Source organism: Mastomys coucha, unplaced genomic scaffold (assembly GCF_008632895.1).
Source record: "Mastomys coucha isolate ucsf_1 unplaced genomic scaffold, UCSF_Mcou_1 pScaffold22, whole genome shotgun sequence".
NCBI lineage: Eukaryota > Metazoa > Chordata > Mammalia > Rodentia > Muridae > Mastomys > Mastomys coucha.
Genome location: NW_022196905.1, coordinates 57081440 through 57104378, shown reverse-complemented (window position 1 = coordinate 57104378; position 22939 = coordinate 57081440). Strand labels below are relative to the sequence as shown.

At 44.1% G+C, this 22939-nt stretch overlaps 1 protein-coding gene across 3 annotated transcripts in view; it reads left to right on the top strand.

Annotated features, from left to right (window-relative positions):
- Rell1 (RELT like 1) overlaps positions 1-22939 on the top strand; it is a 98193-nt gene that overhangs the window by 22978 nt on the left and 52276 nt on the right. The window contains exon 1 of one of the 3 annotated variants that reach the window (XM_031342376.1): positions 17705-18033. The exons of 1 other annotated variant lie outside the window; for it this stretch is intronic. In XM_031342376.1, the coding sequence (XP_031198236.1) occupies positions 17946-18033 (88 nt within the window). In that variant the 5' untranslated portion in view covers positions 17705-17945. Of the gene's footprint in view, positions 1-17704; positions 18034-22939 lie in introns of those variants that run through there. One more of the 3 variants, XM_031342375.1, reaches the window with a different exon arrangement.

Sequence of the window (22939 nt, the reverse complement as noted above, 5' to 3'; positions counted from 1 at the left end):
GAGCATTAAATGCCTGAGGGACTCTGTGGGTGTTATTCTCATGTGTATAGATGTGTACCATGTACATGCAAGGTCAGAGGTCAGAAGGTGTTGGATCTTCTGGAATGGACAGCAGACCATTGTGAGTTGTCCTATAGGTGCTGGAAACCTGGCTCTTCTGCCTGAGCAGCAAGTGCTCAGAGCCAGTTCTCTAGTCCCCTAATCAGTTTTTTTCTTAAAGATTTCTTCTTATTTGTGTGTACATACTCCTGTGTGTGTGTGTGTGTGTGTGTGTGTGCACCTGTGTATGTGTGTTGGTGTCTGAGAGTCCAGGAGACAATATTGCATCACTAGGAGCTAAAGTTATGGGTGGTTGTGGGAACCAAACTTAGGTCCTCCGTGAAAGCAACTAAGACTCTTAACTGCTGACCCATCTTTCCAGTCCTAATATTGCTATTATCAGGGGAACAAAAGAAACAGCATAAGTTATATTTCTATACTAGTCTTCATTTTTTTTAAAAGTATACACTAGAAAAAGATATTTTCAGCCATCATGGAAAAATAAAGTACCACTGAATGAAACTCACAAAGTTGAGTAGGCCTTTAGAGAAAACTAAAAACTACATGAGGAAGGTCAAAATATTCCTAAGCATATGGGAATATCTAAGAAGTCACAGAAAGGAAGACTATAACATGGAAAACAGCTAGACTGCCCCATATTTGGTCTACAGAAAACCCTAACACTGACCAAGGTCTTTCTAAGTGGAAACTTAAATTCTTTGGAAAATTAGTTGGATGGTGTTTTGCTGAGGCAAACACATGAAGCAACATTTTTATTAAAGTAGACACAGGTGTGAAAGGCTCAGGCAGACTGGTGAAGGAATGTGTAGCTGAAGCAGACACAGGAGAAATGATGTTCTGTTAAAGCAAGCATGTGGAAGGACAGGTGATAAAATACTCTCTGCTAACGACGCACATGTATTGGTCCACCTTTCATTGTGTAGTTGAACTGCATTTATCAGGACGCCATAGAGAGAAATGCACCAAAAAATCTTCTGGTGGTGTGCTGCAGCTTCTTGCCACTTCCAAGGACTCGGGCTGATTGGATTCATGTGCTGAGGCAAGAGCCATGCTGAGGCAGGGCACATGGGGGACACGTAATGTTTGGAGGGTATAAATAGAAGTCCATGGAGTGAAAGAGAGAGAGCTTGGCTTGCTGGTACAGCTAGCTGTGCAACTCTTGTGGGTCTCATGTCTTTGCTGACCTTTACTTCTTTGAGAGAGGCACAGCTGAGAACATCTCCTGGTGTTCCTGTTGGTTCCTCGAGCTGAGGCTGAGGCCTGGCTGTGTCACCGCTATTGCCATCCCAACTCTGTTGAACTGGACTGCTGGCATATCTGTGAGGTGTTTGCGAGTGGATCAAGATGCGGCTGCCTACTAACCAGTGAACTAAACTGTCAATTTCCAGACAACACAGATGGGATTTACTCCAAAGAACCTTTTTAAACAGGTCCACTCTGCCCCCCGTCCTGTGCCCATATCCTTTCTTTTCCACTACGTCTGGTGGGTGGTAGGTTACAAGGAAAGTTAAAGTGTTTAAGAACCATTGTTGAAAATAAGATTAAAAAAATTAAAATTACAGTCTTTTCATAGAATTTGATAACCTGATCTTAAAACTTTAAGTGAAAAGGAACTGTCAAGAATAGTCAAGATATTTTGGAGCAAAAGCAAAACACATAGACATTTGTCATCACAGATACAAACAGTGATTTTTGAGTCACGAGTGTGGAAGTGTGCTGCCTGCAAAGGGGATCTGGAGAACAGAATGTAAATGCTGAGGATGGACATCGTGATTACAGAAGCTTGATTCATGATGGATTTACCCAGGAAGGCAGGTCACTGGGCAAAGGCCGAGTAGGCATGCTTTCTGCCTTCATACTCCTATTTCACATCACACACAGTATTAGAGGTCAATGTGTGAATAATTAAGGTCAATGTATAAAGCAGACAAGAGACACAGATAATCATATTAGAAGATGGAATATCAATGGCCAGTAAACATATATGAAGAGGTGTTCAACTTCCACAACAATCCAGGATACACAGATGAAACCTATTCAAGTGAGCTGAGTGTACTAATGACCTCAATTCCCACGCCTTCCCATGACCACACTCCAGAGTAGTGTCCTGCCCATCTTAAAGCTTACAACAGTGAACTGACTTCAAGAAGAGCTTGTAGAAGTGCTTACATGTTTCTGTTCTTTCTCTTGTGCCCTTCAGTATACATTTCTGAAGATCTATCATCTATCCATCTATCTATCTATCTATCTATCTATCTATCTATCTATCTATCTATCTATCTATCATCTATCTAGTTATGGATTGAATTGTGTTCCCACTAAAGATATGTTGAAATTCTAACTCCTAGTAGCTCAGAATGTGACCTTATTTGGAAATAGAGTCATTACAGACCTAATTAGCTAAGATGAGGCCATAGTGGAGTAGGGTACGCATTTAGCACCATATGACCTGGTGTCCTGATAAAGGGAGAAGAAATAGATCAAATCAAGGAACGCCTGGGGATAACAGAAGCTGGAAGAGATAAGGATCCCCTCCTAAAGGCTTCAGAGGGAGCAGAACCCTCCAGATCTGTGAGACAAAGGATGCCTGCTGTTACACCAAACAGTTTGTGCCAATTTGATACAGATACTCTAAGACATCAATACAAATTTTTAACATTGGGAAGTGGGGAACTTCTACTACACTGTCTATGTAAAAATGGAAGTTACTTTGGATATTCAGTAGACACATCAAGAATTCTGGAGTCCGTGACAGAAAGAGCCTAGATTCCCTTGGAGAGATGGCGGGTAGAAAGATGAGCCTTGAAGGTTCTTGGTAACGACTTAGAAGAAACTGATGAACATGCTTATGGATACCATGAAGAAACTTGATTCTTCTTACAAAGTAGCAGAAGACTTTGAGATTGGTTCCTGTACTGAGTGCCAAGCGGAGTAAGTAAGGAGTGAAATTAACTAAGGAAACAGCCAAGTAAACAATGGAGACTTCCACTGGGAGACTTCTGCCGGGCGAGGGTGGCACACACCTTTAATCCCAGCACTTGGGAGGCAGAGGCAGGCGGATTTCTGAGTTTGAGGCCAGTCTGGTCTACAGACTGAGTTCCAGGACAGCCAGGGCTACACAGAGAAACCCTGTTTCAAAAAACAAAACAACAACAACAAAAATGGAGACTTTCACCTGCTTTCTATTTGTTCTTTATAGTAAAACTAGTGACAAAAGGGACAAATTAGGGAACGAACTGTTAAGGAAAAGGGTATTTAGATCTTGATGTCCTGGAAATTTTTTCACTCTGTCCAGATATCCTGCTGTGGGAACAGAAAGCTATGGTGGTTGGAAAACTGTTTCCTGAAAAGATTAAGGTGTGACTCAGAGCCAGTCAACCTTCTCAGCAGAAGCCAGAAGAGAAACGTGGTCATTCAGGAAAGCTCTGGGGAGACTCTGGTGGCTCAGATTCTACACGAGACTGACAAGGATTCCAAGTATCCAACTCCAGCAGAAAGGGACAGACACATTACACAGGGATATGAAGGAGGAAGAACTCCTAGGCTGGAACCATGGTGCAGGAGCCTGGCTGACAGAACTGCCTCGGGTGTCAGAGGGGGACACTGAGCAACAGCAGTCTGTCCTAAGGCCTTGGGATATAAAGTAAATTTTCCTGCTCAGAGAATAAGGGTGGGGGTTGGGTAGGTATTCAGGTTAGCCCAAGATTCATTCCATCTCAAACTACCTGAAAATACTGGTAAAACCTCATTCATCTTCACCACATACACTTTCTTAGAAGTCTTTAAGGTCGCCTGGGCATGGTAGTGCAAGCCTTCAATCCCAGCACTTGGGAGGCAGAGGCATGTTTTCTCAGTGAATATGAGGCCAGCCTGATCTACATAGTGATCTCCGTGACAGCAAGGGCCATAGAGAGATAAAAAGACCTTGACTAAAATTAATAATAGTAATAATAATAATAATAATAATAATAATAATAATAATAATAACAATAAAAGAAGAGTATCTTTGTGACAGTTAAAACCACCATGCCTTCCAGAAAGTAAAAATACCAGTTGTCTAGTTTCTTTATACCATTTGTATGTTGCTAATTATCAAAACCAATCATCAAACAACATAATGGACAGAGAGGAGGTGCTCTAGGAAAGCACAATAATATTTAATGTGCTAATAATTAAAGAGGGTGTAGATTTTTCAGTTAAAGTGGTTTATCTTTAAAATGCTGCTTGGTAAACCCCGGTGTGCTCAAATGTGCTTGGCTTTTCCCCTTGTTGAACTTTCCAATATGGCAGCGCCAACTTCAGCTTTAACTGAATATAAACTAAATAAAATTTGACATTGCATTTCTTTTTCTCACTGTCCTTATTTCAGATGTTCAGTGGTCATATGTGTGGCTAGTGGCTACATATCAGTGCGGACAAAATGTTTCCCTCCTCACAGAAGTGTTTGGCAAGGGCTAGTCAGTAAGAGGGCTAAGCTATAACCCCACCCTCACCCCCATCTTTTGTTTTCTTTTAATATTTTTGTATTGAGACGGGGTCTTGTTAAATTTCCCAAGCTGGCCTTGTCCTAATTCCTCTGGCCTCAGCCCTACTGGAGCCACTGACCTTTCCTACCAGGTCCAGTAAGGTGGGCAATTCTTGAAGGATCAAAAGAAAGGATTAAACAACGAGGCAGCCAGAATTTTAATTCACTTGATAGTGTTGCCCAACATCGTGATAGAGGCCACTCCTGCCAATGTCCTGATTGACTCAGAGCATCCATGTTAAAGTGTTTGAACACACTACAGACCAGAATCATGACCTTAGCTACTGATTGGTGGCTTGGTGATCTATCTATGTTAGGGTCAGCAGATGAAATTTAAAGTTCTTATTTTAATCCCTTCCATCTAGACAGTATGGTCCACATTTTGCATCCAAACAGCACCTTGCTGGACCTCTAGCTCAGTTGGTAGAGTACTTGCCTAGCATCACAAGGCCTTGGGTCCAGTCCCAGCACTGCATAAACCAGGCACGCTGGAACATGGTTATAATCCTAGCAGTCAGGAGGTGAAGGCAGGAGGATGAAGTTCAGGGCCTTCTTAGGTTACATAGTGAGTTCAAAGCAGCACAAACAGAGCCTTGGATACATGAGACTCTGTCTCAAAAAAAAAAAAAAATCAAACAACTGTCTAATTTTTCCTCCCCCTTAGCTACCAACTGTTTAAGAAAGGTCCAGCACAGATTTCCCTGGCAGCTTTTCAGTCTACTCCATCTTGGCCAGGATCAAACAGCTTTTGACTTTTGACAGTCCTCAGCTACAAGAGATGGACTGGGAAACCAAGGGCACCGCCTACAGATGTCCGTTTTGGATATAAAGCTATGTTAGGAAAGCTGTAGCTGATCGTCTCAGGCTTCCAACTTAGAGACCATGCTGAGGTTCATTAGGAAGAAAGTTGTGCTCATGTGGTTTTTTTTTTGTTTGTTTTGTTTTTCTTACCAGTTTTGAAATCAGGACACACAGTGATGGCTTTCACTGCGGCTTTTTCACACATGCATATTAGGGTATGCCTCTAATTCATACTTTTTATCTCCTCTGTCCTTGGCACAATGATCTTGGCTTAGGTTGTCATCTAGACTCACATGAGCATCACAGGACTGTTGAATTTATTCACATCACAAAGAAGGTCAGATACTGGTAAACACACTTTATTGAATATGTAACGGATTCAGCACCAGGGGCTGTGTTTGTTGCCAACAATATTGAGCCAGATCTAATCAGACTCAATGGTTTTGACCTCTTCTTTTTCCAGTAACTAAGCTGATGTGATATTGGAATGGTCCCAGTTTTGATCCCTGGGTGTGAGAGAGTTGGAGGCCAGGGGGAGAAAAGTGTGGATGGAGTACCATACACTTTTTTATTTTATCTATTTTTTGACATTGCTGATCTATTGGTGATAATTGGGCCCCTTAGGGACTATGGCTGCTTTTCCAGGATCCCTGAATCCCCTGACTTCTCTGGCCCCTGAGCCTCACATGAATGTTGTTTAAAAGGTGTCACTTGCATCCATGATGACAGCCATGGATGACTTCAAGGGCAGCATCCCAGAACTTGGGTTCAAGACCTCCTCTCGGTCTTAGCATCTCTTCAGCAGCCCACCAGGACCTGCTGTGTGGAGCTGAGTTATCCTGCTGTATGCCTTCCTTATTGTTGTTGTAACAAGTACCGCAAACTCCTCTGTTAAATGGTTCCAATTCTCTTACAGTTGTATAAGGAACATGAGATGGGGGGTCATGACACTAGAATCAAAGCATGTGTAGGCTTGTAGTTATTTCCGGAGGCTCAAGGATAAATTCAGATTTTGTGCCCTTTCCAGCTTGGGAGGCCTCCTACATCCCAGGGGGCATGCCTTCTTCCTTCATCTTCAAAGTCAGCAACACTGTCTCTCCATGCCTTTCTGCCATATAATCCTCCTGTGGCTTGGCTCTTCTCAGCCTTTCTACTTTAACCATCTTTCTGATCACAATGACCCAGCTCAGGTAATATAGGACATAGTCCTTATTTTGAGTTGATTGGCAACTTTAATTCCTCTCTACAATGCTACTGCCCGTGTTTGTGGGTTCTGGGGATCAGGACATGGACAATTTGGGGTACTCCCATCTACCACATCAACCCAGATCCTTTCTTCCAGCAAAAACATCTTCAATGAAACCCATCCTATAGTTTTATTGGAGCAAAATAATAATGATGTTCCTTACTGGATCAGATGTCCTTGCTCTTTAAGCAGGTTGAGGATGGTGGTGTTTCCTAGTGCTAGGAGCAGTGGATATGGGGCATGGGAGGGTGGTGGATGTGTCTCCAAGGAGACACATTACCAGGCAGTTAGTCTGCTCCTAACTCCTTCCAGTACCACTGAACTCTGTTGAGAGTAACACGGGCAAACTCTCTAGCTTTCTTTTCCTTTTCCTCACAGCCCTGTGAAAGAAACAAACACCAAATGCAAAAGGGATGGCCACTAGTGAGGGCAATGGGGGCAGAAGGACCTGGCAGGGAAGGAGAGAGAGACCAGGTCCCTCAGGTGAGGCCCCTGAGAGGGAACTTTGTGTAGAGGGGGCTTCCCAGGGAGTATCCTTGAGCCTTGCCTGCGCAATGTGATGGGGAGGGCTAGGGCTGAGTATAAGAGGCATGTGAGTGGGATGCAGTAGTAAGAGAGGCCTCAATCTTTCCCATAAGGCAGTTCTGGAGCCTGGGCGTTCTCTGCACCATCAATCCCAATCAACAACTACTAGCTAAGAGCTGCCTTGGGGTGGGGGCATGACCTTGGGTGAGTCATTTGGTCTTTGCTTGGGGCCTTTCTGGGGAGCCACACAGATGACAGCTTCAGCATTTTGGCTGGTGGAAGCAGCAGGTGGGTGGTGAACGATTGTCCACCCCACTTGGTGGTAGGCATCTTGCTTGAGGTGACGTAGGCAGAGGAAAGGAAGGGGCTCTTAAATATGATCAGGGTCTGGACTTTTCTTTAACTGTTCATTTATTTTTGAGACAGAGTCTCTCTATGTAGTCCTGGTTGTCTTGGAACTCACTATTTAGGCTGGCCTCGAACGCCCAGAGATCTTCCTGTCTCTGCCCCCCAGGGCTAGGATTAAAGGTCTAAACCACCACACTCAACCCTTATTTTATTTTATTTTATTTTTTTGATCCAGCCTGGTCTTAGTGTTTTTCTGCTGTGAAGATAAACCATGCTCACAGAAACTCTCATAAAGGAAAGTATCTGACTGGGGCTGGCTTCTAGTTTCAGAGGTTTAATCCATTATTGTCATGTGGGAAACATGAGGACGTGGTGCTGGAGAGGTAGCTGAGAGTTCTGCATCTGGATCCTAGGCAGCAGGAAGAGAAACTGGGAGCCACTAGGCCTGGTTTTGAGCATGAGACCTCAAAGACCCCTAGTGACACACTTCCTCCAACAAAGCCACACTTCCTCCAATAAAGCTACACGCACTCCTAATAGTGCCACCTCTTATGGGTCTATATAGTACCCCCCCATACACACTTTTTTTTTTACTAAAACCACCACAAGGGTCTTAAGTGCAGCAGGCTAGCCTTAAGCTATCTATGTAGCCAAGGATGGATTTGAAGAGAACTCTGCTCCTTCTGTCTCCACTTCCTGAGATCTAGAACAAGAGGGGTATATTACCATGTCTGGTTTACTGGTTTATATATTTTATGCAGTGTGGGGAAGGGAACCAAGAGACCGGAGTCTCAATACATGTCTAGAGTAGTTTTATTCAAGAATACCAGGAGTAATAGGGTTTGTTCTAAATTTTATCAATGGGCATCAAAAGAAATAGACCCATAGAATAAATTGGCTACATTATTTGGTGAGGTGGCTGAGCCAAACCCATGTCCCCATAACAAGATCTTGAAATAGCAGCATAATTTCATGGCGATAAATATCTCCATTTTTGGTGCCAGTCCTGCCACCTTTCCTGGAGTTTGCTGATTACACCCATAGCTAAAGGAAATAGTAAATTTTACTTTAAGATTATTAAAAATAAGGATTATAGGGCTAGAAGTGATGGCTCATCAGTTCAGAGCACTGATTGCTCCAGGGGAGCTGGGTTCAAATCCAAGCACCCACATGGCAGCTCATACCTGTCTGTAACTCTAAGATCTGATACACTCACACAGACATACATGCAAGCAAAACACCAATGCACATAAAATGAAAATAAATAAATTATTTAAAAAAACTATTTAAAAAGTAAAGGTCCCTATACTTTTTTTTTTTTTTAATGTGACTTTATGGAGGTAAGACTTGTGTAGGGAGATGTGATGATCCACATGGGCTTGGCGTGGGGTGAGATCATCCATAAGGGGACAGAGTTTGTGGCACTGAATACTTAGCAGCTAGGTAAGCAGGCAGATTGGCTGGCAATATTGAGAAGAAGACAAGAGGAATCCATGGTACCGTTTTGAGCTTTGCAGCAGAGTGGTTCATACAGGTTTCTCAGCTATCCAGAGAAACTGGTAACTCTCACCCCTCTGCTCTCTTAAACCTTCTGCCTCATCACCTTGCTCCCACATCTCATGAACTGACAGACATTTCACTTCTCTCTGATCTCTGAAGCTGAGTCCTTCTGTTGTCTAAGTTCACCTGAAAGGTCACCTGGACCCCTTAGTTTTCAATAATGATAGAAAAGCCTCCCCAGCTATCAGATTCCTTACAGGAAAACCCCTCTATTTCTATCCATCTCTAAACTGCTCTTACCTCCTGCTATGCACAGGCACAGAGCATCATGCAGCTGCTCAGAATAGCTCATGGAACATTGACAGGCTACAGCTGGGATGTCAGCTCGGCGGTGCAGAGTGGTGCACATTAGGCAGACCTCCAGTTACCTATAGTATCTGTTCACATCTTTATGGCTCTCAGCAGTCTCAATACTTAGCAAAACTCTACTTAGCAATACTTAGCAATACTTAGCAAAATTTAGAATGCCCACTCTTCTAGCTAGTTTAATAGAATCCTGTTGATCAATCTGGGTAGATAGGCCTGGTGGTCAAAGGATAGGGAGTTCTAGGGTCCTAGAAGGAAGTATGTGTGCTCAGGCCTTTACCTCTGTCTTCAACTCTACATCTGTTGTATGCTGTTCTTTAACAAAATCTCAGCCGTTGGATTTTACCAGCGAAGACTTCGGGAGCCAGATGCTAGGGTGAAAACTTGTAGCTCTAAGAGGCAGAGAAGGCACCCAGCTGACCTTCCTCCTCAGCAGGTATCCCAGAATGAATCCCCTCTCTCAACAAACCTCCTTTAAACTGGATGTCCCTCCCTTCTACTTCCTGTGCTTCCCTCTATTCATCTTCCTAGCTCCTTACTCTCTCTGTTTTTTTTCTTAATAATCCTATGTTCACCATCAACTGGTTGCTTGCTCCACCTCTAGACCTATGGTTGACTGTATTTAATCCTGTTTACAATATTCCAGCGGAAAGTTCTTGAGTTAAAGGTGTGTGCTAAGGCTGAGCCACATAATAACCAAAAATAGGCTTTCCCAGTAAATAACAATATCAGGGGTCACAGTGCGATCAAATATCCTGCAATGTATCAGCAGCTTACATTCTGTGCTAGCTATACTCTACTGCCCAGAGCAAACTTCAGGCAGCAGGGGTAAAAGTCAAGGATGCTTAGAGCATGGTTGACATAGGACCCAATGCATGTGCACACATGTGCATGTACTATGGACAGTACAGATGGACATATTCGAAATCTCCTGATGGACCTATTCGAAGTCTCCTGATTCACAATTGGGGAAAACAAATCTAATTCAATAATGGCAGATTTTCTTACCTCCAATCTATTTTGGAGCTATGGTTATTTATTATAATAGATGACACGTTGTGAGGCATTTGAAACTCTCCATTGTCCTTTAATCAGCTGTCATGCTCAGCTCTGACTCAGACACTGTAAGCCTTTCTCTTCTCATTGTGAGTGTGCATCACTGTGCACCAACCAACTCACACATTCTTAAGCTGTGCATCACCATCACACTTTTCTTCCTTCGTCAACTCCTGGACCACACTTCCGTCAAGACTCAGCTCAGGTCACAGCTTCTCCATGCACCTTTGTGAGTGTCCAGTGGCAGACTAGCTACACTTCCTTGGAATTTCCCTAGCTTGCTGATCCTCAACTGGGAGAACTTTGGTCTCCCATTCCTTCCACAGGAACATCTGGTCACATTAGAGACAGTTTTGGGCATCACATCTGGTTTCGAGGCTGCTGGCATTTATCTCATAAGTGCAGTGACAGGTGTCTTTCATAACACAGTACTAGCAAGCACACGGGTCCCTTGTGCTGAGAACCCTGTAGTGTAGCCAGCCTCTGACACCCTATCATTTAGCTGCTCATTAGACTGTAGAATCATCAACAATCTATGGTTGGGAGTCCTTAAAAATCATCCTGTTGCCCTCTCCAGTTATACAGGCAAGAACACTCATCAGGAGCTCAAGGTGAGTCCTTGTGACAGACTAGGAGCTAGTCAGATCTCTGACAGGCGGACAGATAGGGAAAGGGGCCACAGACAATACAAAAAGGCCTGGCAGAGCTTTCTCCCAAGAATAGGGCCACCCTTTTGACTGATCAGTCCAGGTTGGCCAGATATATTTAAAGCTGGTCCTGAACACATTTACCTGAAGTTGTGGGCCTGCCAGCTTCCCCTTCTTTGTCTAAGCTTCCAAACCAAAATTAGGGGAAGGAGACCCATTTCATGCCACCAGAAACATTTAAAACCCCAGCCCTCCAGGGACAAGAATGACTGTGGGTGCTCTGCTCTGCCCCCCCCTCTCTCTCTCCCTCTCTCTCTCTGTTTAGTCTCTGTCTCTCTGTCTTCTCACTTGTAATAAAGTTTGTTACTCATTGTTGCCTGCCATGATTAAGATCCTTCCTGCTCTTTGATTCTGTTATCAGCAGAGACGATGAATCCAATGCAGAAAGTAATACTAGCCAGGCTCCCTCCTGTGACCCCAGGGCCCTTGACCTTTTCCATTTTACCATCTGGTTGTTTTCTTTCTCCCAGCTAAATTTAGAAATTCCTATAAGCAATGCTAGGATCTTTTATTAATTTGTAGTACTTCTGTCCCTTAGCCATCCACTCTCAGCATAGGCAATGCATATTTGTTGTTAGATCAAAATTCCTGAATTTTTAAAAATATGATTTTATTCCCTTGCAGTTCTAATTTTTCTTTAAAAAAAAAAAAAAGACTGTAAACTTATTCCCTAGGTGTATCTCCTTACAAGGACATGTGACGATATCTAATTCACAGAAAGACAAAAATTCTACTGAGAATGTTCAGTGTTAATTAGACTAAACACCAGTCACCAGAGACTCATGTATTTCCGTAATGAAAATGACCACTTAGCGGTGGACAGGAAAACAGGAAAGGCTTCTACCAAGGAGAATGATTAACCAAATTCTCACAGAGAAACTGGAAAAAAAAATCAGCAATCCCCAGAAAGGACAGAGCATTGTTTGTTTTTTAATTCATCCCATGCACTCTGATAGATGACCCACGCCCACAATTAAATCAATTCTTTAAGAAAAAAAAATTGTATGTGATAGTGCTGGTTAGTTTTATGTCAAATTGACAAAGCGATAGTCATCTGAGAGGAGGGAACTATGAGGCCATGCCTCCTTAAGATAGGGCTTTCAGGCATGGTTATGGGGCATTTTTAAAATTAGTGATTGATGGAGAAGGGCCTGGGCCATTGTGGGTGGTCTCACCCTGGTGTGGTGGTCCGGGGTTCTATAAGAAAGCAGACTGAGCAAGCTATGAAAGCAAGCCAACAGCTCTCCTCCACGGCCTCTGCATCATCAGCTCCTGCTTCCAGGTTCCAGCTCTGTTTGAGTTCCTGTCTGGATTTCCTTGGATGATGGGCATGTGAAAGCACAAAATAAGCTCTTCTCTCCTCAAGTTGCTTCTGACCATGGTGCTTTCACCATGGTAATCATGGTGATTTGAGAAATTTTGTCCTGGTGTGTTGGGGAAACTAGGTAATATTTACTCCCTTCCCTTTTTAAGGGCCCAATGATAAACCAAAGTTGGATTTAGCGAAACCATACCTAAGGGGCAAAAATGAATTTATTGGGCTTACTTTCTGAGCATGGGTGAGGGGTTACTAACAGAAACATGGGTGATTCCAAAGCAGACATATTCACTTAGCATGGATATTGGCTTTTCCATAGTACATAGATGGAGCCTTTTTTTTTTTCTTACTCTTCCTCAACTTATATATTCTAGCCCCTCTCTAAGAACCCACCGCCAGGGACAATTATGGCAGAATTTCATACATCTGATTGGGGGTAGGAACAGAATACTCAGCAAGGGTCCATGGCCACCCTCTCATGTAGGAAACATTAATAGCCAAATTTAAAGCAAGCTTTATTAAATACTAGTCAGAATGATGGACACTGGCCAGATCCCTACTCAGGTTTCCCAGAGAATGGCCACAAATTACACTAGTCAGGTAGGGAGGTGCCTATGAAGGCAAACCCCACAAGGTTACATACTTCCTGCCTTCATCTAATGGGGGTGGGGGGTTGGGGGAGGGCAAGCATACATCCCAACTTACTTCCTGCCTACTGGTGGTCAAGCACACCCTGTGCACTGGGGCAACCAACCTTGTTTACAGAAGTGATAACAGGCGGCTTGCTATCTTCTGTGAACATCCACCCCCAGGATTCTAGGAAGTGATCTGTCCTTTGGCAAATAGGGCTTACAGGTTAGAGGCATTTTTTGTTTTATAGATCTTTTAAGCACAGTAATCTTAACTTAAAACCTTACTTCAGCCCTCCCATCAGCTGTGGTGATCTTTTGCAACAACGCACAGCTGAGCTGGTGAAGATCCGTGCCTTCTGGCTTGGAGGATAGCGCTGTAGAACCTACGGAAACAGTTCAAGAAGCCTACTTTAAACGCACAGTGACAAGTAAGAGGAAGAGACTTTTTATTGGAAGAGGAAGAGCTAAGAGACCAGTGTCCTGCATTTCAGGAGCAGAACTGTGTGTATGCAGGTTGGAAGCCCAAGTACGGGTGAATGGATCTGTAGTACCCTGGATGGGTCAGGCAGCAGCTATGGTCCTCAGGTAGATACCAGGCACCTTGAATTTTGAATTTCTACAGTTTCCAAGGCTCGCTATGATATTTCCCCAAATCAAACATTGCTGCAAGAATTTCCCAAAAGTTATCTGAATACATGAGTATGGATTTATGTAAAAATAACTAAGACAGCTAGAGAGTGCTTAACGTTACTGGGAGTCTAGGGAGAGGAATGTCAGAGTCTTAACTTCCAACCTTGGCTCCCAGAAGATATGAGTTATCCGACATGACTCCTAACTCTCTCTCATCCCTAAAGTGAGAGGTTTGGGGGTGGTTAATGGGGCTTACCCCTAGTTCTAAATATTGGATTGCATGCATTCTTATTTCTAGAGAGCCATAAGCAGACATCCAATTCAAATATAAAAATTTGGGACTGGCGAGATGGCTCAGCGGGTAAAAGCACTGACTGCTCTTCTGAAGGTCCTGAGTTCAGATCCCAGCAACCACATGGTGGCTCACAACCACCCATAATGAGATCTGATGCCCTCTTCTGGTGTGTCTGAAGACAGCTACAGTGGATTACTCCAGAGCGAGCAGGGGCTGGAGCAAACAGGGCTGGAACTGTCCTGAGTTCAATTCCCAGCAGCCACATGATGGCTCATGGCCATCTGTACAGCTACAGTGTACTCATACACATAAAAAATAAATAAATAAATCTTTAAAAAAATTTAATCAACAATTAAAAATTACTCAATTTTTTTAAATAGTAAATTCAACCTGTGAGGGAGAAAAGTGTTTTATATTTTGAATAAACACCCGTGCAAGCATTTCATTGCAGTCTGAATTTCAGAAACAGAGTTGGTCCTATAACTGTGTGATCATGTTTTAAGAAGGCTTGAGAAGTGGTTTGATGGTATGGTGTGTTCTTGGAATTTTTGGGGATGTTTGAATGAACAGCCCTGCGTGCATTTATACAAGCACATATTAACTGTAGAAAATAGCGGCCTTTTATACAACATTTCCACACATATGTATAATGTCCTTTGGTCACATTCCCCCTCACCAGTCTGGTCCCTTTCTACTCCCATGTCCTATTTTTCTTTGAATGTAGATGAGAGAAAACATTTGCAACGTTTGGTTTTCTTATTGTTATTTTGTCTTCTCAATGTCACTTTGCTTAACACAAGGGTCTCTAGTTCTATCCACATTTCCTGCAAACAACAAATTTGTTCTTCTTTTTCTTTTTAAGACTTATTTATTTACTTTTATGTATATATGAGTACACTGTAGCTGTACGGATGGTTGTGAGCCACCATGTGGTTGCTGGGATTTGAACTTAGGACTTTGGGAAGAGAGTCAGTGCTCTAAACCACTGAGCCATCTCTCTAGCCCAAATTTGTTGTTCTTTATTTGGGAAATGTAGTAAAAACAAAGTTATTGTCTCTCCTCCCCCACGGGTTAAATAAGACAAATCTCCATTTTAAAAAAATTGTAGCCGGGCGGTGGTGGCGCACGCCTTTAGTCCCAGCACTTGGGAGGCAGAGGCAGGCGGATTTCTGAGTTCGAGGCCAGCCTGGTCTCCAGAGTGAGCTCCAGGACAGCCAGGACTATACAGAGAAACCCTGTCTCGAAAAAAAAAAAAATTGTAAAGAAGCTACTTAGTAGAAATTCAAATTCCTTCAGGATCAGCACTTCTTGAAATCAAAACATGCGCGCAGGGTGGCCTCCTGGCTGAAAATTGCATCCTGCTTATAAGATTTTTCACTTTAGGTGAGGTTGATCTCTGACCATTCAGGTTGGGGCACAGGACCCCTTTTGTTTAGGAATAAAAACCCAGCAGGGCAGCCACTGGGTGTGCTTGCCTGCTTAATCTGGCTTGGCTACACACCCTTCTGCTGAGGCAAAACCTTTTGTGTTGCCAAAATATTTTGGCTTGTGTGCTTTTCCCTTGGACCCCAGACCCATTACAGGCACTTAGCTCAGTATTTTCAATAAATGATGGAGCTGGTTTGGTGACAGCTGATAATTTGTCCTTAAGTTTCTAAGCCCAGGATTCTCTCCTTTAATAGTTAGGTAACCACATGAATGTTTGTCCTATTGCTTACTTTGTACGTTTTACTATTGCTGTGATGAAATACTGTGACCCAAACAACCTGGGGAGTGTCTTAGTCACTGTTCTATTGCCGTGAAGAGACACCTTGTCCATGGTAACTCTTATAAAGAAAAACAATTAATTGGGGTTGGCTTACAGTTCAGAGATTCAGTTCATCATCATCATGACTAGAAGTAAGGCGGCATGCAGACACACTGCAGACACACGTGGTGCTGGAGAGGTAGCCGAGACTTCTACCTCAGATCCTCAGGCAGCCTTGAACCACTAGGCCTGGTTTGAGCTTCTGAGATATCAAAGCCAGTGATGTCCTTCCTCCAACAAGGCCACACCTACTCCTACAAGGCCACACCTACTCCTACAAGGCCACACCTACTGCAACAAGGCCGCACTTCCTAATAGTGTCACAAAGCATGGGAGCCAATCCTATTCAAACCACCACAGGGAAGAAAGGACTTGTTTGGCTTACACTTCCATTTTGCTGTTTATTATCAGAGGGAATCAAGTAGGGTAGGAGCCTGGAGGCAGAGACCATGGAGGTGTGCTGCTTACCGGTTTCTTCCTCAAGGCTTGGTCAGCCTGCTTCCTTACAGAAACCGCAATAGGCTGGGTCCTCCCCCATCAATCACTAATTAAGAAAAATGCCCTACAGATTTGCCTACAATCTGATCTTATGGAGACATTTTTTTCCAGTTGAGGTTCTCAGATGAATCTAGTTTGTGTCGAGTTGACAAAAAAAAAAAAAAAAAAAAAAAAAAAACAAACCCAAAAAACCAAAAACATCTGGCCAGCACAATGTCTTTCCTTTGTGTTCCTTCTATGTTTGTCAGACTACAGGATGAGCCACAAACTAGGCATAGGAGCCCAAAGGACAGGGCCTCCAACCTTTAGCCTCAGCTACTTGTAGCTTCTCTCCCTGGTAATTCTCATGTCATTGCTGTTTGTAACAGAAGGACTGAGGACTTTAGAGAGGAGAAATAACTCCCCCTCGAAAATTAGAGGCCAGCAGTCAGTCAGTTTACAGAAGGGGCTGAAGATCCACCCACCATTCAACTCAAGCACAGTCTGTCAAGACTGGGCCTTATGGACCTTGTGAGGAGTCTCCACGGGTTAGCTAAGACGAAGTTATTGGTTGGTTAAAACGAAGCTATTCAGAAAAAGGCTCATTCTCCTTTAACAACGACTTCTGACCTCTTAGGGCATGCTGTCCTTGATCCAGGTGCTGAGATTAAAGCTGTGAGCAAACACTGGAGATAATTACAATGAGCATGGTGGCCCAGGTAGCCCGGAGAGCATGGGCTCACTTCCTGGCAGGTGAAATGGGGATAATACTCACCTTACGGAGTTGATGTGAGGATATGAAGACAGAAGTGACCGAAGAGCTGTTCCAGGGGAGTGTTTGCAAGATGATTAAAACAAAACCCAATCCAACTCAAGCAAACAACCAATCAAACAAAAGCCCTGTAAGTTATTCCTGGAAATGTGTGGGGATATGTTCCTTAACAGAAGTAGCTTAGACAGAATGGGATGAGAACAACTAAAAGTTGGTTTTTGTTTGTTTGTTTGTTTTTGTCTATTCTCCTTAATTTTTAAACAACCAAACATGACTTTGAACGTAGCATTAACCCAGGTTACTTAACCGGGTAAAGATTCCAATAGAGAAAAAAAAAAAAAAACATCGCGCCATTCCGAAACTGCCGGCCCTTTTTGTTCTCCATTCTGGGCTTCCTGGCATCTCTGCCTTCCTCTTCCCACGTCTGACTAGTCCCAGGACCCTGGAGAAGGAGTAACCCGCCCCAGCCTGAGGCTCCCGCGCAGCCCCGCCACCTCGCTGGGCAGGGTTAGCCCGCCCAACAGAGGAGGTGGAGAGGGTCAGCGGTGGGAGGGGCTTGGGGTGGAGCCACGGCTTAGGCGCGCGGCTGACGCTACCCAAGGGTTTCGAGGGGACAGGGGAGTGGCAGGAGAGGCGCGGCCAGGACTCGGGGCGGGGTCATGCGTGCAGAGGCCGGTCCAGGCTTCAAGGGACCCGGGTGCGGCGAGCAGGGGTGGGGCTTCCTGCGGTGGGCGGGGTCTCAGCGGGTCCAGGCTGAGCGGGGAGGGGCTCGCGGGGGCCGAGCTCCGGCACTCAATCCACCCGGCAGCTCTCAAGCTGCACCGTCTACCGGGACCCGGGACGGCCGCGGCCAGGGCGAGGAGGGCAGAAGGACGCGGCGATGGCTCCGTGGGGACTCCCGGGGTCCGCTGTGCTTGCTGCTTCAGTGTTCGTGGGAGGCGCTGTGAGTTCGCCGCTGGTGGCTCCGGGTGAGTGCTTGGTCCGGGTCGGGACGCCTGGTGAGTTGGGTCTGCGCACGGAAGGGAGCCAGGGACCCGATGGGTCGGGACCGGTCGAGCCCACAGCCCCGCCGCGCCCTGAGTTGCGCGCGCCCTGCTCTGCTACCGGATCTGGCTCTGAACATCTGGGTGTCCCGGGGTGGCCCGGGCAGGGTGCGGCGCGCTGCACGGCTCGAGTCCCTCCCCACCCGCCTGCCGGGGTCCCGCCTTCCCTCCCCCGCCGCTTCTAAGAACGGCGGGACCCCCAACTCAGACTCTTCAGGATGTCGCTTTCCTGGGGCACCTTCTCCCCAGCCGTGGACCCCTTTCTACTGTCCTGGTCCTCAGAGGCCTCACCAGCCGAAGATCTTGACAACCGGGACCGGGTTCTGCTTTACAGCCTCCTTCCTCGCTGTATTTTCTTCTTTCCTTTTCATTATGTTTAAAACCTTGAGAGTGCCAGTCTCTGCAGGTGGTTATGGATTCTTTTAGTAAGTCGGGAATTTCTCACTCCTTCCCATATATAATGCTGGATAAATTAGGCCGGGAAAGAGGAAAGGACATCTTTAATGTATACTGCTTTTTCTTTGTATCAAATCCTGTCATCACAAAAGGAACCTCTGTGGTCAGGGTAGAAGCCGCCGGCTGAGACGCTGAGTGCTGTCTTAAAAGACAAGCCATCACCGGAGTTGCTAACTGAAATCTAAGAGGTCTCCCTTTTACTTAAAGACGTCTTTGCCTTGTGCTCCTGTTTTTATAAGACACACACCAGGGATTCTTAATAATTGTTTCCCACTCTTAATTGCCACCTCACTGCAGTACTTTAAAAAAAAAGTTAAGCCTTCCTGGCCGTTTGGGGTTACCACAGGCTGATTCTTACGTCAGCAAGCTCTGCCAAGCTTGCCTTCAGGGGTGGCTCCTCTTCAGGCTCAAATAATAAGCAGCTGGAAAGGTTCCAACAGTGACTGTCTCCTCTATAAAATATACGTACTGCTCCTCTTTTCTGAGAGCTTTCTAGTCACTCAGAGCTTTGAAACTGGCTTATCATTTGGCCTTTATTTTTCCAGAGGAATCAGAAAGTGCTAGCAAGGGAACAGGATAGATAGATAATGTGCCTCCTGAGTATTTATTAGCATATGCACATTTCCTTCAGCCATCTACCCAGGGGAAAGGGAAGCTGGTGACAGGTTTTATTGGATGGGAGATTTTTCATGTGCATCCTGTGCCTCTTTCCTGAGACTTGTAAGTATAAAACAGGTTCAAAAATAGATCAGAGGCTGAAGGTAGTGCAAGGTATCACTTGTTGCAGAGTTTGGGGAAAAAAAAAAAAAGCTTACCTTGGGAGCCGGATTGTTACAGTTGAGTAAGTGAGGCATGTGGTCAGGCATCATCAGGAGAAATTCACTCCTAAAGTAGGTTTATGTTTTGCTGGGTTTCTGAATAGTATCTGGGTGTCAGGCTGTAATGTGACTGAAGAAAGTCCTACCTAGCGGTGCTATTAGTAACCCTTTTTGAGTGAACATTAATGCTTCAAAAGAATGAACTATCTAAGCTGGAAAGGATAGAAGTTCAAATTTGCTAGCAGGCCTGGGACCTGTATCAAGAGATGAGCCTGGAACATCTGGCATCTGAACTCTTTGGACTCAAAGCTCAGAAGTAGGAAGGAGGAGATGGGACCTCCTAGACAGCCTGGTGTGTGTTTTAATTGGGTGTTTCATGTGTATTTGAAAACTTATTCCTCATGACCCAAGATGTGTTTGTTTTCTGTAGCACAACTGAGGCCTATCATCACATAGGTATTGTGTCAGTAAGCATTGGATAAGGAGAGAGAGGGAGAGAGAGAGAGAGACAGAGAGACAGAGATGGAGACAGAGACAGAGAGACAAAGAGAGAGACAGAGAGAGACAGAGAGACAAAGAGAGAGACAGAGAGAGACAGAGAGAGAGAGAAGAGAATACAGCCTGCTTGACTTTAAATGCATTTTCTTTCTACTGTCCCCTACTGCTTCCCAGAGAAAATAGAGGACAAGTCAACCTCGGCAACCTGACTTAAATTGTAAGGTAGTTCTAAGATACCCAAACATCACATCGAGCATGTAGTCATCGGAGCCATACAGTGAAGAAGGGACCGAGAGCTTCTCAGTGGGTGGGTGGCAGTCTCTCTCACTTCCTTTCTTTGTAAGCCATCTAAACAGTGGCCTTAGAAGCTACTGCGCAAGCAGGCGAGGTGCTCTTCCAGGTCCTGCCTTATTTATGTACTTGAGTCTCTGGTGACTCGGCCTCCCGGCTTCTTGGTTTCTTACCTCTCCTGTCAGTGGGCACAGCTCTTGAGTAGAGTAGAACAGTTCCAGGGCTGGTGCTGTGAGGGATGCACAGTCCCTGGGCTCTGTGGGCATCCAGCCAGCCTCAGACATCTCATTTAGATGTTGAAGATATGTTTGACTAAGTTCTGGGTTCTCTTTTGGCTGGGCAGCTGCTTAGCTGAATGTCCACATAGTTCATAGACACTGGGTGCAGTGTTTTGAAAAAAAACAATTCTCTTTGGAACTTGGGATTTCATGCTTACTCCAAATTTAAAGAGGAAATGAAAAATGTCACCAGTGACTGTCATTTCTTTATCTCCTCTATGCAATTTTTCTAGCCCTTCAGAAAAGAATGAGGGAAACTTTGGGAAGAGTTGGATTTGAATGTGAGAAGCCACAGTCCAGGTGATTCAAACAGAGAACTTTGGTTTTTGGTTTTTTTTTTTTTTTTTTTTTAACTTTTTTTTTTTTTTTTTAAATAGTTTGGCTTTGATGTTGAAGTCTTATTGCATGTTGGGTCATTTTAATTCTAGCATTTAGGAGGACACACATTAAAAAATACTGTTATTTAAAAGCACTTTGGTCCAAGTTTGAAGGCCTAAAATCAAAAGTGGGCATCATTACACCGTGGCTTCTGGGGCTTGGGGTGCTCAGTGGCAGGACACTCACCCTGTCTGCTTGCTGCCCGACATATTCGGGAATGACTGGTTTCAATGCCTAGCACTACAGAAAGCCAATAAACAAACAAACAAATAAAAAAATAGAAAAAGGAAGAAAGAAAAAGAAATGAAAGGAAATTGTCATTAGTTAAAACTGTTGTTTCTAAGTTGTCCAGTAATCTTTTTGGTTGTGTTTTAGGAACTGGTAAAGATTTTAAAATTTCATTTTCTTTTATTTACATGTGAATGACATCTGTGCAATTTTTGTTTGTACTCCAGGATTATCATATGTATCATTTATATGCCACATTTAATTAGATTTAGTACCGTACGGTCTTTTTGTTTGTTTGTTTGTTTTTGTTTTTTCGAGATGGGGTTTCTCTATGTAGCCCTGGCTGTCCTGGAACTCACTCTGGCCTGGAACTCAGAAATCCACCTTCCTTTGCCTCCCAAGTGCTGGGATTAAAGGCATGCACCACCACTGCCCGGCCTGTACAGTCTTAATGTATGTAAAATGTCGTACCCAGCAAGGAGTTCGGTAAAGGGTTTTGGGGTTGCTAAGCCAAGAGAGTAAAATATCTGCTGTGAGAAGGCTGAGTGTGGAGGCGCACGCTTTCAATCCCAGCACTCAGGAGGCAGAAGCAGGCTTACCTCTGTGAATTTGAAGCCAGCCTGGTCTATAGGGTGAGTTTCAGGACAGCCAGGGCTACACCGAGAGAGACCCTGTCTCAACACACAAAAGCAAACTAACAAAAAGATCTGGTGTTAAGACTGAGGAGCTAAAGCTGAAAGTCAGCAATTGAAAGTGTGGTTTCTTTACCGTTTTTTTTGTTTTTGTTTTTGTTTTTTGGAAAGGGGAGTTAGTGTTCATTGCTACCTGTCTGATGGCAGATAGTGGTCTTTGTACTCAGATCAGTTTCTCTGTAATTCCACAGGACTGATCCTGTGTTAATGGCTAGGAATGCAGACCCTTTAAGAAGTGGGAAATTCCTGGGAGTTACTTGGGCCGCTCCAATGTGTCCTGTCTGTTCAGTGCTAAAGTGCATTCCAAACCATTCCTTTTCCTGTTCGGAAAGAAAGTTCTTTTCATTCTAAAATGTTTATGAAGAGCCATAGCGGTGTGACTCCCTCTGCAGCTCCCTCTGCAGCGGGTCTAGGTGGTTCTGAAAAGTCCCTCCTACAGTTCTCTCATGGGAGGAGGGAGAGAGTTACCCTTGATCTCTTACCTAGAGGCACTTGCCTCAGTTTGCATTCCATTCTGGTCTTTCTTCTTATATCTAGACCTTGGGTAGTATCCTAACTCAGTGCACTTTCATTGGCCCCTTTTACAGTTGTCATATGCAGTCTCCCTTTCTGAAGTACTGGAAAAGTATCTTAGTGTTTTACCACACCAGGCCTCCTTTCCGGGAGGTTGTAGCTGTCAGTGATTGTTTTAAAATGAGATTTAAATCTCCATTGTTTTGGTGAACACCTCTGTCCACAAGGCTTGGTGTAATAGTTGATTGCCTGTGTAAAAATGGGTTCTTGAAAAAGCAACTTGGAGGTCAGTGCTGTTCACATTGTGAGGCCAGTTGATAACTCCTGGTTTGTTGACCACTCCTTACCGCAGTGGTCTAAAGCTCTCACCGCTTGTTCTTATTGTTTTTCCTCTGAAAATAAAAAAGTAGCTGGTAAATTGTTAGGCAAGTGTTGGTACCTTATTTTAATGTTATCATCTTTGGGTTTTGTAAGATTGGCTGTTTATTTTTCTACTCTCCTTTATCAGGTTGTTTTTCTTTGCCCCTCCCTAGTATCCAAGGCATTTGTATATTGCTGTAATCCATCTTGGACATTTTTCAAATGCAAAATGCTCTGAAAAAATGAGGTTTTATATATATATATACATATATACATATATACATATATACATATATACATATATACATATATACATATA